The sequence below is a fragment of the Gymnoscopelus microlampas genome (assembly GCF_963454915.1).
Source record: "Gymnoscopelus microlampas genome assembly, chromosome: 15".
In the NCBI taxonomy this organism is placed as follows: Eukaryota; Metazoa; Chordata; class Actinopteri; order Myctophiformes; family Myctophidae; genus Gymnoscopelus; species Gymnoscopelus microlampas.
The window spans coordinates 37019790-37033499 of NC_139952.1; the positions used below are offsets into that span (position 1 = coordinate 37019790).

A 13710-nucleotide genomic window follows, 5' to 3' on the forward strand; every position below is an offset into this window, starting at 1 on the left:
TGTTAAATGACTTGTCTGACTGTCATTCTGGGCCACAGTACGCAGCCTGTGACATTAAAAGTGTGTCTGTGCACGTGTCTGCGTGTGGACGTGTGTGCATGTGTGTGTGTGTGTGTGCCTGCCTGCATTCATGCCTGTGTGTTTTGGGGGCGGGTTGGGGAGGAGCAGGGCTGAGAGTTACATTTCATGAGGCCTTTAAAGAAAACATGACTTATTTTTGTGTGTGGATGGATGGTGGGGAAAAGGGGGGTGGCTGGGGGTTATTTCATGAGACCTTTATGAGACTGAAGCCACTGAACCTGGGACCAAGTTTCTGGATATAAAAATACATGAATTGTTACTAAAAATTAAGATGCGTATGTTGTCCTACTGCAACCTGTCAACTTACTCAACTAACATAACATTGTCATAAGTAATGCCTAAAACTTGCTAATGAAAACCCTTCATCCACACTTTGCAACAGACGGTAAATATCATTTTCTGCATATTAATAGACATTTATATTCATAATCACATGCAAATGTGTCTTGATGTGCAGACTCCATGTGAGGGCTTTTTAACGCACATCACCCCATTGAACTCAATTAGCTTCCATTGTTATAGCATTAATTAAAAAACAGGATGAGCCTGCCTAGTGGCTCATCTAACCTGCATACTCGTATAATCAATTCAACCCACTATTTCTCAACCAGTGGTCCATGGACCACTAGTGGTCACATGGCATAATTACAGATGGTCCGTGGGGAAATGTTTTAAAATATAAAAAAAAGAAAAAATGGTATTAAATATATCCTAACTGGTATACACTGGTGTATAACTTAGGCAGCAGCCATGTTACTAACCTGAAAACTGCATGATTTCTGCCTAAACAAATCTTGAGCACTTCCGGAAGTGGAGTTTCAGCAGCATCAGCAAACCACGACTGCTGTGGGATTTTCATTTCAAAATCTTCTGCAGAACAAAAGTGTGTTTTACAATTTAATTTTGATTTGAATCGATATTTTAGCTTTGCATCCATCAGCAAAAACACAATTAGATAGATCTGATGCAATTATGGGGAAAGAAATAAGAAAAAAGCTTGCACCAGAACAGTTATTTGCACTCACACTATATTATACTACCCATTATATTTTGGGGTTTTTGTGTGTCTGTCTATATGTGTGCAGGCGTGTGTGGGTATCCAAAATGTTGAACTGCCCAGTTTGCAGTTTTCCAGTTTGCTTTTGAGAGTGAATTCATAAATATAGGCATTGTTAAATGCAGTGACTGAAGGAAATAGACATGTTGTTTATGTTTGCCAGTGCTGACTTTATTCCGGCAGCATTTAATTCAAAGTAGGCTCAACCTTACTTCCTCCCTTTGTATGCTGGTTCACTTTCTTCACGCAGGCATCAGAAATGGTAATTCATTATATTATATTTCTTAAGACTGATGCCTCCCAGCCATACTCTCTTAAAATAAATCAGACAAAAAAACCCAATATAGATTCAAATATTGAACACTGCGAACAAAGGAACAGAGATATACAGTGAATCAATATAATGTATAATAAAAGCATGGATAAAATAAAGACATTTCTTTCAGTTTTGTCTTCTCATTAAAGAGCGTAGAGGTCATTTTCCAGTCCCCTTCCATTGAGGACATCGACTCAAGCCAGAGCAGAGTGTCCTCAAAGTGAAATGAACCACAGCATTCCTCAGCGAGGAGGCCTTATTGACCTAGCCCAGGCTACTGTGGTGAACCAAGAAGACATTTAGACTTATACCTTGGACAGCCTCCACTGGGGGACTCTGGCAGTGGTCAGCCATGTGGCTAGCTTTCAGGGGAGGGAACATAGGGAAGGATCCTAATGAGGTGAGAGACATTTCACAGAAACAAAACAAAACAAAGCAAAACAAAACGGCATGCAATGGAATATTACAAGTTGAAGTAGAGAAACAGGCAGACACAGTATATAATTGTTCATTTTACTCAGAGCTAAATGAATACTTAATACTTTACTGAAGGTAGATATATAGTTTTAGAAATGCAAAAATATATTTATATATAGATATTTTGGGTAACTCATGTAGTGCTACAGTACAGAGGTGAAAAGGTTGCAGCATTCCAAAGGCTCCAGACTTAACATGATTTTTATACCATGAAGTTAATTACTTGTAAACACCCCAGAGATCAAAAACAAAGCATTTATTTAGGGGGGGGGGGGGGGGGGGTTAAACGATCCTTTCAAATATGCTGCCTCAAGCCGGAAGTTCAAATTTACCAATCACAGTTAACTTTCTACTTAACACCTGGCATGTCAGCTGTAATTAAAAGGCCAAAGTTCACAGAGAGATTCTAGCTGCTTCTGGAGTTTTCTCTGTAGTTTCTCCTCAGCAGAGAATAAGGGAGGGAAAAAAAAGGGAAAAGAATACACAACTTTGTGAAGGTCTTCGTACCTGGAGGGGAAATAGATTTAGGAATGCGGGCAAATGTCAGTGTCGCTCAGTAGTTGCATCTCGGCTGGGTCCCGTCATGTTATTCCTGCTCGGATGGAGAGACACTGACATTCCATTCATATGATAATAGCAATTTAAAACCAATCAACACAAGCTAAATATGTATCTTCCCTAGGGATAATGGACCCTTTTCACAGCAGCCATTTCGATGGGTAAATGTAAGGCCTAAATAAAACCGCTTCAGCTCGGTTGATTAACCTCGGGCTAAGACGAATACCTGGGTGATAATCGTACAGTATATGATGCAAGTTACATCAGTGACTGTAAGAAATATCAGGGTCAAAATCTTGCTAAGTTACTTTCAGCCAAGTTACGTTTTACTTGAAAATGTCCCTTTGCTCAGTGCCCTTCAAAGGTCCCCTACATGCCCACCCTCGGTTCGTACCTCACTTCAGTGCCACAGCTCTCACCTAATACAGCCTCCAATTCCCCCACACACTCACCGCCAATTTAAAATGCAGTCCAACTTTCCTGTTCCAAAACTCCCCGTGGGTGCGGCAGCCAGGCACATTTTAAAACCCGCCTCAGCAGCAGCCTGGCTGCTCTGTTTGTACAAGACTCTCCTTGAAAAATATTTGAGAGTTAAGTCTCATCTCCACGGGCAAAGCTTTTATCTTCATGATGCTGTTTGCTCAGCGGCTCTGGGTGTGAATACAATCTTATACTATAGGTGGAATATCCATGACTTGCTGTGTGTGTGAGAGAAAGCCTGCGTGTACTAGACTAGATGTATGTGTGTGTTGCGGAGGAGAAGTGGTTTTCTGGATAGGCATGACAAAAAAAACACCAGCTAAGCCATATGCAATAACTTACAGTGATTTGCATGCATATGCAGGGATGCATAGGTTAAAATATATGTGTGCATAAATGCAACACGCACACAGGCGCACGCACACAAACAAACACCATGCATTCAGTATTTATTCTCTAGCATATATTTCTTTATATGGGCCTATGTGTATTCAAAAACACAAAAACTCTTTCTCGGTCACACGCGCGCACGCGCACACACACACACACACACACACACACACACTCACACGCCCACACAAGCGTGCATTCACTCATTCAGTATCTCATGCACACACCAAGGCACATATCTGTTCAATGTGTGTGTGTACAAAAATACTTTCTTACTCGGACGCGCGCACGCACACGCACACTCTCACACACACACACACACACTCTCACCTACAGCGCATGCCGAAGCCAAAGAGAACAACGCTAAATCCATTTGTTGTACAGCGTGAGATACGAGTGACATTCTCCAGAGGGGAGAATGTCTCTTTGTTTCAGAGACACAGAGATACTAAAGGCCCGCTGAATCCCAAGCCCACATTCACTCCCTCAGGTTGGTGCCTCCATCGGTACAGTATTTTACATATATGAATATTTTATTTTGTCATATAAATCTATTGGTTTTGCCTGTGATTGAATGCATCTCCTTTTGAAATTCTGCCTCCATTTAAATCAGCGTAAGCCTCGCCCTGCTGCAAAGTGTGGTTTCTTTGTTTGCCTACATAAGTAATCTGTGCATTATATCTGTACGCCTTGAAGCTGCAGATCATAATGTTTATGTCACACCTGGGATTCTAACAAAGGTCTCCCGCACAAGGGCTAAAAAGAAGATGGAACGCCTGCTTGTCCATGCACTTTGAGTTTCAGGAAATACCACTTGTCAACCAGTTGCGTTTGACATATCTCAATAAAAGAGCAATATCACTCAAAGATCTGTTGAGTGAATCAAACTTCAGCATGCAGTATATCGTCTCTGCCAGGGTGGAAACCTCATATGTCCAAAACTGTGGACTTTTCAGGATTCGAATTCAAAAGTATCAAAAGTAGCTACTTTTGATACTTTTGTGTAACGCTGTAGTATGTCAAGTAGGGCATTCATTTACGAAAAAACACAAAAAGTTAGAATATGGAGATAAGAGGTTTATGCCCGAAAGCAACGATATCCTTATGTTGAGTAAATCGAACGTCGATATGCATAGTGCATACAGTGTCTTGATGTTCAGTGAATTGTTTGGTGCTCACATGTTGGAGCTGTAGCGAAACTCTCCCATGCACACGCCAATCAAAGTGTAGGTATTTAAAGAACTCCACCGCTGCAGATGGCTTACCTTATAATGAGGCACAGACACAACAACCAATTTGTGGGATTTGTTGCTGTTGTTTTTAACCCCCCTAACCCCCCCTATTTTTATCTTTATCTTTTTATTTGACTTCCACATTGGATCGGGGAATATGTTGCGTGTTTTAGTTTGTCTTTGTTTTTAGCTGCGGGGGAATGTGGGGAGGGGGGTGTTTCTTTGCACTGGGATTATAGGCTATATGTCTATTTGAGGCTGATGTGATATTGTTTGTGTTGTGGCTGACACCAGGAGTTGTGGTGTTTAATATAGTACTCCGGCGGGGTTCCCAGGTCCCCTCTCTGTTGTTGTGGACATACAGACTTACTCCTTGTGACAGGAGGAGAGGAATAGCGCTGCAATGCTATTCCAGTGCTTTTCCCTTTGGTGCATACTTACTTACTTGTCTTTAATCTCTCTTTCTGCACTGTTGGAAAGAAAGAAGATGTCACATTCACTCCTTCTTTTCTCATCATTTTCATCCCTCTGAAGATGGGGGTTCAGAGAGAGAGAGAGAGAGAGAGAGATGGGGGGGGGGGCGACCAGAGGAATGGAGGAAGGGAGGTAAGGGATAGAGCAGAGAGTGACCGATAAGGAAGGAAAGGAAGGACACAGTGAACGACAGAGGGTGGCAAAGAGAGGATGAAAGAGCAGAAGGAAAAGAGAGAGAGAGAGCGCGCGACGGCGAGCCTCTCAGTAGTGCTCTCTCCAGGCATCCGCCAGCGCCGACACCTAATCAAGATGAGACAAAAGGGGGCGACGCTTTGATGCCATGATGATATAGTGGCACAAGAATGAGACGGACCCATATCCCCACAGAGACGAACACAATGAGGGCAGATCAATGGTGCAGAAAGGATAGAGACAGTACAGAATAGAAGGGAATACAGTACAGTAGAATAGAACTGGAATAGACTGTCTCTGACTACAACCAGTCTCTGTGGTCTTCATCTCAAGTGCCGTTAAAAAAAAGAGAAGATATGCTCCAAACGACCAAATGGCACATCAGCTTGTTTTGTCGCCAAGATTGATTGTGCTCAGATACAGAAACGCCTTTTCCACAAATGTATACAAAGCTATTGGCCAAATGGGAGAGCTTAAATCCATGGATGGGGAGAGTGAGGCGAGATGCAAAGAGCGAGGAGTTCACTGAGATGAGGAAAATGACAGGGAGAAAATGTGTGTGAGAGAGATGAGGATGAGGAGAAGCAGAATGTGACTTGTGCTCTTTAATGTGACATCTGTGTTTCGCTAATGTCTCTCTGTGTGTATCCTCCCACTTGGATGAGATACAGGCCTTCTTTTCTTGACTTTTTTCCTTCTCGTCCGTGTCTGGCGAAAGAACAGATGGAGTGCTGCCTCCACATCCACCAAAGCTCTGAAGGGAGTTCAGTCCTGGTTTCCAACTGATTCACAATCAGTTGAAGTGTAGCAGTCGACAAGCAGACAGATTTGAAGAGAGATAAGGAAGAGGAGGATAGAGCGCTTTCTCAAACTGAAGTATCGGAAGCTTCCTGGCTGGCAATAGCGGCGTTGTCATGAAGGCTTCCAGATGTTGTTAAAGATTATTCATGGATGTAGATGCTCGGTAGAGAATAGAGATCACTCTTTTATATGGATGCTTTGTTTTCAAAATGGCAGTGGCAATTCTCAAAATTGATGATGCGCCGTGCCAATAACTGGAACGACACATAGGCCTGTCACAATTATTACATAATCATCTACAGTAATCGCAGTATTATTTTGCATAATCGTCATAATTGTTTCCATGTGGAAAAATACATTTCATACGTTTTCAAACACCTTCACTTTATGATACGTTGTAAGCTTGTAGATCAGCTGTTTCAGCTATTTCTTTACATTGTTTTGAAAGTATAAAATTATGTTCCATTGTTCAATGCCAAAAACACAATTCAATCGTTAGTCGCAATTATTTGTATGTCAATTAATCGTCAACCTAAATTTTGTAATCGTGACAACACATACAAGATTGTGTTGTATGAAACATGAAAGTGACGGATCCTGTTGAAGAGTGTGTGCTATTCAGAGTTAGTTACATTTAAATCATGAGTATGAAGCTGAAGCTACAGTATGTCCTTTGACTTGCCCTTGCAATGAACAAAACTGAGCTCCCTTCAGCACTTTGGTGTTACTCACTAATATTCCTTAAAGGACCACTTCACCCATTTTCAACCTGTCTTCATATAAATGGTCCTCACTAATCTTAATTATATAATGGTACAATCCCTGTTGGTGATGATATTGGTAGGCCGGTTTCTTAAGAGTTTTTTAGCCCACAGATGAGACACAGAGAGAGTAGACAGAAATGGTGCCATTATATGAAGATATGGTTGAAAATGGGTGACGTGCTCCTTTAATAATGATATAAGCAATGACAATATGTTGTTGTTGTAATTGACATTATTATGTAGCCTACCTATTGTCAAAAACACATTTTATGATTAGATTCATACATTCATTAATTGAAAATGTATTCTCTGTCAGTTATTGTTTAATCATTTTAAACGTTTTGTTTCTCTGCCCAGTTTCATCCCCACGAAGATTTCGTGTAAAAATCCAGAGCCCCAGCTCGGTGCACGTGTCATGGAAAGAGCCGAAAGGAGTATTTGAACACTACAAAGTCATTTACACCACAAAGCCAGGTAAGATCCAACACTCTTCTGAAAAGGAAATTAATAGAATGTGTTGCTTGCTTTGCTGGAGGGACATTGGAGATACAGTCACACTGTATGCTGTGTGTCGTGTGTCCAAATACATTAGATCCTGTGTTTTGGTAAATGTTTTTTTCAATTTTCCATGTATCTTTGCTTTAGGCTCGTTGTGTTTATGAACGCGTGTAAAATCGCTCCTTTCCCATGATGCGCCCGTGGAGGGTGCTTTCGTAACTTTTGCCGTTCACAAATCATGCATAAGTATTTATGTCATTGTGCCGGTGGGTCAAAAAATCCCAGTTATGCACTAGGGCCCTCTTGGTTGTTAAACCTCATCTCCCTCACCCCGAGGGGGAACGAATCAGCCATTTCTTAAGTGCTGTTCACCTGCGTCCTGTTGCATACCTCACCACATCGAGAACGGATTCTTGTTTGTGAGGCACTGCCGCACACAACTTTATTATACCTTTACTGATATGAAATCACTTCTATGGCGTTTGATTTTGATTACACTATAAACATAATGGCAAGGATGGGGTCTGTAGGTGATGACTGACAAGCGTCTATAATTATAAGAGCTTGTTGCAAACTAGTCCAACTACGCCCAGGTTTTTATTAGTGCTTACAGTAGCAGTACTGGCATGCAGTCACGTAAAAAGTGATTGTATAATAGGTGAACTTTTACGGTGTTTCTATTATGAGAAAAGGCTTCAAGTATCCGTTTAACATTATTTTATTAGGAATTACAGTTTCACTTTGACAGTTCAGTAGAGAGGAAAGAGGGGGGAAGGGGGTTGGGGGGTTGAACGGCAAGCGATTGGAAGCCAGATTTAAACACGTGACACTATGATGTATCTGTGCTTACGTGGTAGTAGCATACCGTTCGCACAGACTCACATTGTAGTTAATTCAGTATATAGTAATCAAAACAAATTGTATACACTGCATATAGACGTGGCTTTTTGCTCTCTCCACAACTGGAAAAAAAGTCACTTTCACTCCTTCTTTTCCTGTCTCTGAAGAAGACCTCAGACTGAAAGAGAGAGTTTTGACTATAACAAGGAGGGATCCACTGGCACAGGATTGGTAGGGAGGGAGTGAGCCTTGCTGTTGTTGTTGTTGTTGATGATGATGTGATGAAAAGCTTCTAGCATTCAATTTGTCATCAGTTTTAAATACAGCTTGTTCAGCTTCTGCTTGTAGTTCGTTTACAATACAGTAATCCATTTGCGTTAGTTAATTGTACAGTGCTATTTGTTACGGCCTTCATTTATGGAGGCCACAGTTTTGATGAGTACATATACATTATACTCTTTCAGCAACAAACCGCTTCACATTCATATAGAAAGAAAGAAAAGTTAAAAACAGTTCTGGATCAAATACACAATAAAGACCAAAGGCTTCCTCTTTCTACACAACATCTTTCTATACATATCATCTATATTTTACACTTGGCATTGGCATCTATAGGCTTTGACTTTTTACAGGGGCCAGTTCCAAATTGCAGCCACCTATAAGTGCTCTTTTGGAGCGGTTTTGAAGGATTCACATTTTTTTATGGCTGTTGGTAGGGCATACCACATTTTTGTGGCATAGCAGTAGAACGAATTTAATCCCTTGTTGGAGACAAATCTGGGTTGAACGTGATTTGTGGCGCTCCCTCTGGTGTTGTGATTGTGGACGTCATTGACGTCCAAAACCCCAGTCCTGTCCTGTACTGGTGGTCATTGAGCAGTTCCACTAGAGCAGTTTGGGGTTAAGTGCCTTGCACAGAGAAGTTAATTTGTGAAGCGAGACTATCACTTACGTATCCTAGTATTTGTCAGTGTATCCAGATATCCATAACTTCCAGTCACAAGTTTTGTAAGTTAGTTTGCTGCCACCGCTCTTATTGAAGTCCACTGCAAGCCAACTGAACCACAGCAAGAAAGCTACTCACGCCACTGTCGTTTCCTTATGGGTGAGGAACATAAAACTTAAATTAGGTTCTCTTCTCGGCTGCCAAAATGCTTCAAAGAATGGTCTGGCAGTCTGTCTTTTCATGGCCAGAGGGTTTTTTATTTTAAAATACATCCATCACTTGTGCTTGAGCAAAGGCAGTGGCCATAATACTAGCTACTAATCCAGAATAACTTGTGTCGTGGCCACCGCTGTAGTAATAAACTACATCATTGACAGCAACTATATTGTCCAGTCAACTATATTGTCCAGTAGCGTTTGACTAGCTTCAAATTATATAGGCTATATATATGAAATCCACTCATTAAGTCCTAATTCAACTAATTTAACAAAAGAACAGACTGCAGTTGCCATGCCGAATAAATGTTGTGTGTGTGTGTGTGTGTGTGTGTGTGTGTGTGTGTGTGTGTGTGTGTGTGTGTGTGTGTGTGTGTGTGTGTGTGTGTGTGTGTGTGTGTGTGTGTGTGTGTGTGTGTGTGTGTGTGTGTGTGTGTGTGTGTGTGTGTGTGCGCGCATCACAAATATACATGATATTTGTGATGCAGATGACTGCAGTTAATATACACTGTACATAGATTTGTGACAAGTGACTAAAAACAGACACCCGCACAGTCAGTTCATTTGTCCTGGAGCTTGTAATTGAAGCAGAGTAATAAAACCAATTAGACTGCTGACCCCTCTTGTCACACAGTGTGATGAAAGACCAACAAATCCAATTTAATACGTGTATGGCTTGAAGAAACTTTTCCACATCAGCAATTCTCATTGTCTCGATGAACGTATACGCACATAACAATACATGCACTGTACAGTTAGTGCTCAGCTCCAATACTTGAGTCAAAGTATATAGATACTCCTGGTCAAATATTTATTACTCAACTGCAAGTGAAGTTTGTTCTGTCAAACTTGTACTTGAGTTAAAGTTTTGGAGTACTTGCTTTTAAAAGTAGAAATTACATTTTTCAAACAAATTAAAAGATTTTCCAGAAGTTTTCCAAAAATATCAATAATAGTGGAAATAGCAGATCTACAAGATCTCACAAGTTGTGAGCTTTGTAGATCGGCTATTTTCATCATCAAAGTATCCCAAAATACCAATTCTCAAGTAAAGTACAGATAATTTTTTTTTTACTGAAGTACAGTACTCAAGTAAATGTACTGGAGTTACTGTCCGCCATTGTGTACAGAGTACACATGCACTGTGTAGGCACGCACGCACACGCACACCACAGTTCTTCCAGGGCTGCTCTACTATACTGTATATTATAACCCATTAAAACCGGGAAAGCATCTGTGTCATTTTAGATTTTAGCTATGTATATAGCAGATTTGTTGGCTATTCAAAAATAGCAGATATACAAGCTCATAGCGCGTCACTTCGTGCCGCGCTATGACCTTGTAGATCTGCTATTTTTGAAAAATTGTGAACATTTGTGCAAATCTTTGACTATGTATACATTCTTTTAAGCAACCATTTTTAAGTGAAGTCTTTGCTTCTGGGGTGCTTCTGGAACAAAATATTTTGAGATGGGGGGTCATCGGCCAAATACATATAATCTTGGGGGTCCTTGACATGAAAACGTTTGAGAACCGCTGATGTAGCAACATACGTTTTTCAGAAAACGGATTTAGAAGACATTTTGTAGAAACGGCCTCAGGTCATAATGGGATAAATGAGCATTTCCGCTTGGGAGATGGATGGACTCCATTACACTTTCAATCTTCTACAGTGAGCTCCTTCAGAATGAATCAAAGTCAGCTCAGACCCACTAAACACATATCGTTGCTGTCGGGCAGAAACCTTCTATCTCATTCTTTTTTTTACTTTTTGTGTTTTTTAAAATGTATTAATGCCCTACTTAATCATACTACAGCGGCATACAAAAGCATCAAAAGTAGCAGATCCGCAAGCTAGCTTGTAGATCTGCTGCTTTTGCTATTTTTGAATTTGAATCCTGAAAAGTAACAGTTTTGGACATATGAGGTTTCCACCCGACAGAGACGATATGCACTCTATCCAGGCGTGGCAGGCTTAATCCTAACACTGTCAGAGACACTGCCTGAGACCTGTAACATTGCTGTGATTTTATGGAAATTGTTAGTACATGCTAAAAAATCAGAACGTAATTTTCTTTGATGGCACCACCAGTGCAGAGTTTTTTCAGTGACTTGCACAGCCCTGTGCAGTACACTGACACACATCATGCATGGACAAGTTCTCTCTGCATTCTATGTATGTGATTATTTACCTTTGCTTGTTGCAAGTCGCTCTGGATGAGAGCTTCTGCTAAATACCTACCTAAATTAATTTGTTGCAACAATCAAGACCTCCCATAGACATCAATCAATCAATTAATCAATCAATCAACCAACCAACCAATCACTCCATTGAAGTATGCCGGCACTTCATACATGGACAAGCCTGATACAACCTCAAGACCACCTTTAGAGACGGTATACTGCTATTAAGTATTTGATTGATTGAGACATTATTCAGTCAGTGAATCAATGAATAAATCAATCTATCAAACTAAACAAGTCCAAGTTTATGCCCCCCCATAGTAGGGTGATTTCACGTTATACTGTATGGGACATTAAGTGGGACAGCTAATTTGTAATAAGCTGCAAAATCGGTCAACATCCTTAAGTGGTCTTGAATTATTGCTACAGCACTTGCCACTAAACAATGGCTTATTCTAAAACGTGAAAAAACGAAAACCACTCAAAAAGAATAATCAAAGAATGACTCTGAGTTGAGGTAGCAACAAGGAGATTATTGGATGTACAGATACCTCAGCAGCACACAGAACCACATTCCCAACCTGACCTCCACTGTCACAGCTGTCATCCACTGAGTGATGACATTAACTCGAAACTCCACACAGCCGGAAGTGACATGATCAATCTCTTTTATTTAAACATGATTAATGATTGAGAGCTTAGTCTCACGGCTTGCTGATCATAATGGGTACATTCCACCTTGGATAGCATTATCACAGTGTCTCATAAGTTTTGCAGTCTTAGCAATTAGCCATATGAACCCTAGCGTCCCTATTCCAGGGGGAACGTTCTGTGAAAAAGTTCTATTTTGCGGCGAAGAGATTTGGTGTGAAGGGAAAAAAGGAGCAGACTAAGTATAGAGCCCTGCCCTGTCAACTAAGTGTACAGTGTTAAGCGGTATTTGGCACAATCTTACTGTATAATTGTCCAATACTGGAGAGCTTACACTGCATTGCTCATGGGCACTTTGATGGGAATTACACTGGTGGTGTGTGGGGATTCTAACCAGTGAAAATGTGGTGTTGACAACAACATCTCAGAAAGATAAATCACTTTGAATCGGAGGATTTGAGCGGGCGCCAACTTTCCAGTCATAACCCACAGCTATAGGGAGATATTAAGAATGATTTTGACAGGAAACCAAGACATAAAACAGATGAATCTGTTAGCATTTAACCTATGCCAGTTGGTGAAGTGCTTGTATACCCTCTGGGCAGTGTGTGTGTGTGTGTGTGTGTGTGTGTGTGTGTGTGTGTGTGTGTGTGTGTGTGTGTGTGTGTGTGTGTGTGTGTGTGTGTGTGTGTGTGTGTGTGTGTGTGTGTGTGTGTGTGTGTGTGTGTGTGTGTGTGTGTGTGTGTGTTGTTTGTGTGTGTCTGTGCTTGCGTGTGTGTGTGTGTGTGTACACATCAGATCTATGTCCAGTATTATATCGTCTGTCGGGTGGAAATCTCCAAAACTGTTACTTTTCAGGATTCAAATTCAAAAATACCAAAAGTAGCAGATCTACAAGCTCAAAACGTGTTGCTTCGCACCACGTTTCGAACTTGCAGATCTGCTACTTTAGATACTTTTGTGTGAAGCTGTAGTGTCATCACGTATTCATTTACGAAAAAACACAAAAAGTTAGAATATGTTGATAAGAGGTTTCTGTGTGACAACGACGATATCCCACCCTATGTAGAGTAGATCTGTAGCTTACAGTGTGTCTCGGCTATCTTCCTTGACCACAGTGATGGAGGAATCGTCAGATAAGACCCAGTAAGCAGAGCCAGCTGCCATGAACAGCCCGAAGGAGGGACACATGAATGGACAGAGAAAAAAGAGTAGGAGGCAGCGGGAGCGGGCTGGATGGGATGCCTTGTGGTTGTGAACGGAGCAGAGATTGGGAAGAGGTGGAAGGAATAGAGAGGGAGCAAGAGAACTGAAGAGCGATTGGACAAATCCATGCAAAAGAGAAACAGGAGAGCCAAATATAAGGATGGAGAGAGAGATGATGCAGGAAATGACATGTGATAGGAAAAACTGTCAATGGGAGACATTGGTAAAGAAGAGCTAACGATAAAGGGATAGAGAGGTGGTGAGGGAAACAAAAGTGATGTGAGAGAGAGAGGATAGAAAGATGAAGGGGTGAAAATGGAGAGGGATGGAGGTAGAGATGAAGGTACA

The 13710-nt window shown here is 41.1% G+C and overlaps 1 protein-coding gene across 4 annotated transcripts in view; it reads left to right on the top strand.

The window, feature by feature from the left end:
• The window catches only part of col14a1b (collagen, type XIV, alpha 1b), a 163739-nt gene that overhangs the window by 2840 nt on the left and 147189 nt on the right, over positions 1 to 13710 (top strand). For 3 of the 4 annotated variants that reach the window (XM_084080851.1, XM_084080852.1, XM_084080853.1), the window contains exon 3: positions 7180 to 7296. The exons of the other annotated variant lie outside the window; for it this stretch is intronic. In XM_084080851.1, the coding sequence (XP_083936977.1) occupies positions 7180 to 7296 (117 nt within the window). The remainder of the gene's footprint in view (positions 1 to 7179; positions 7297 to 13710) is intronic. 4 annotated transcript variants of the gene reach the window in all.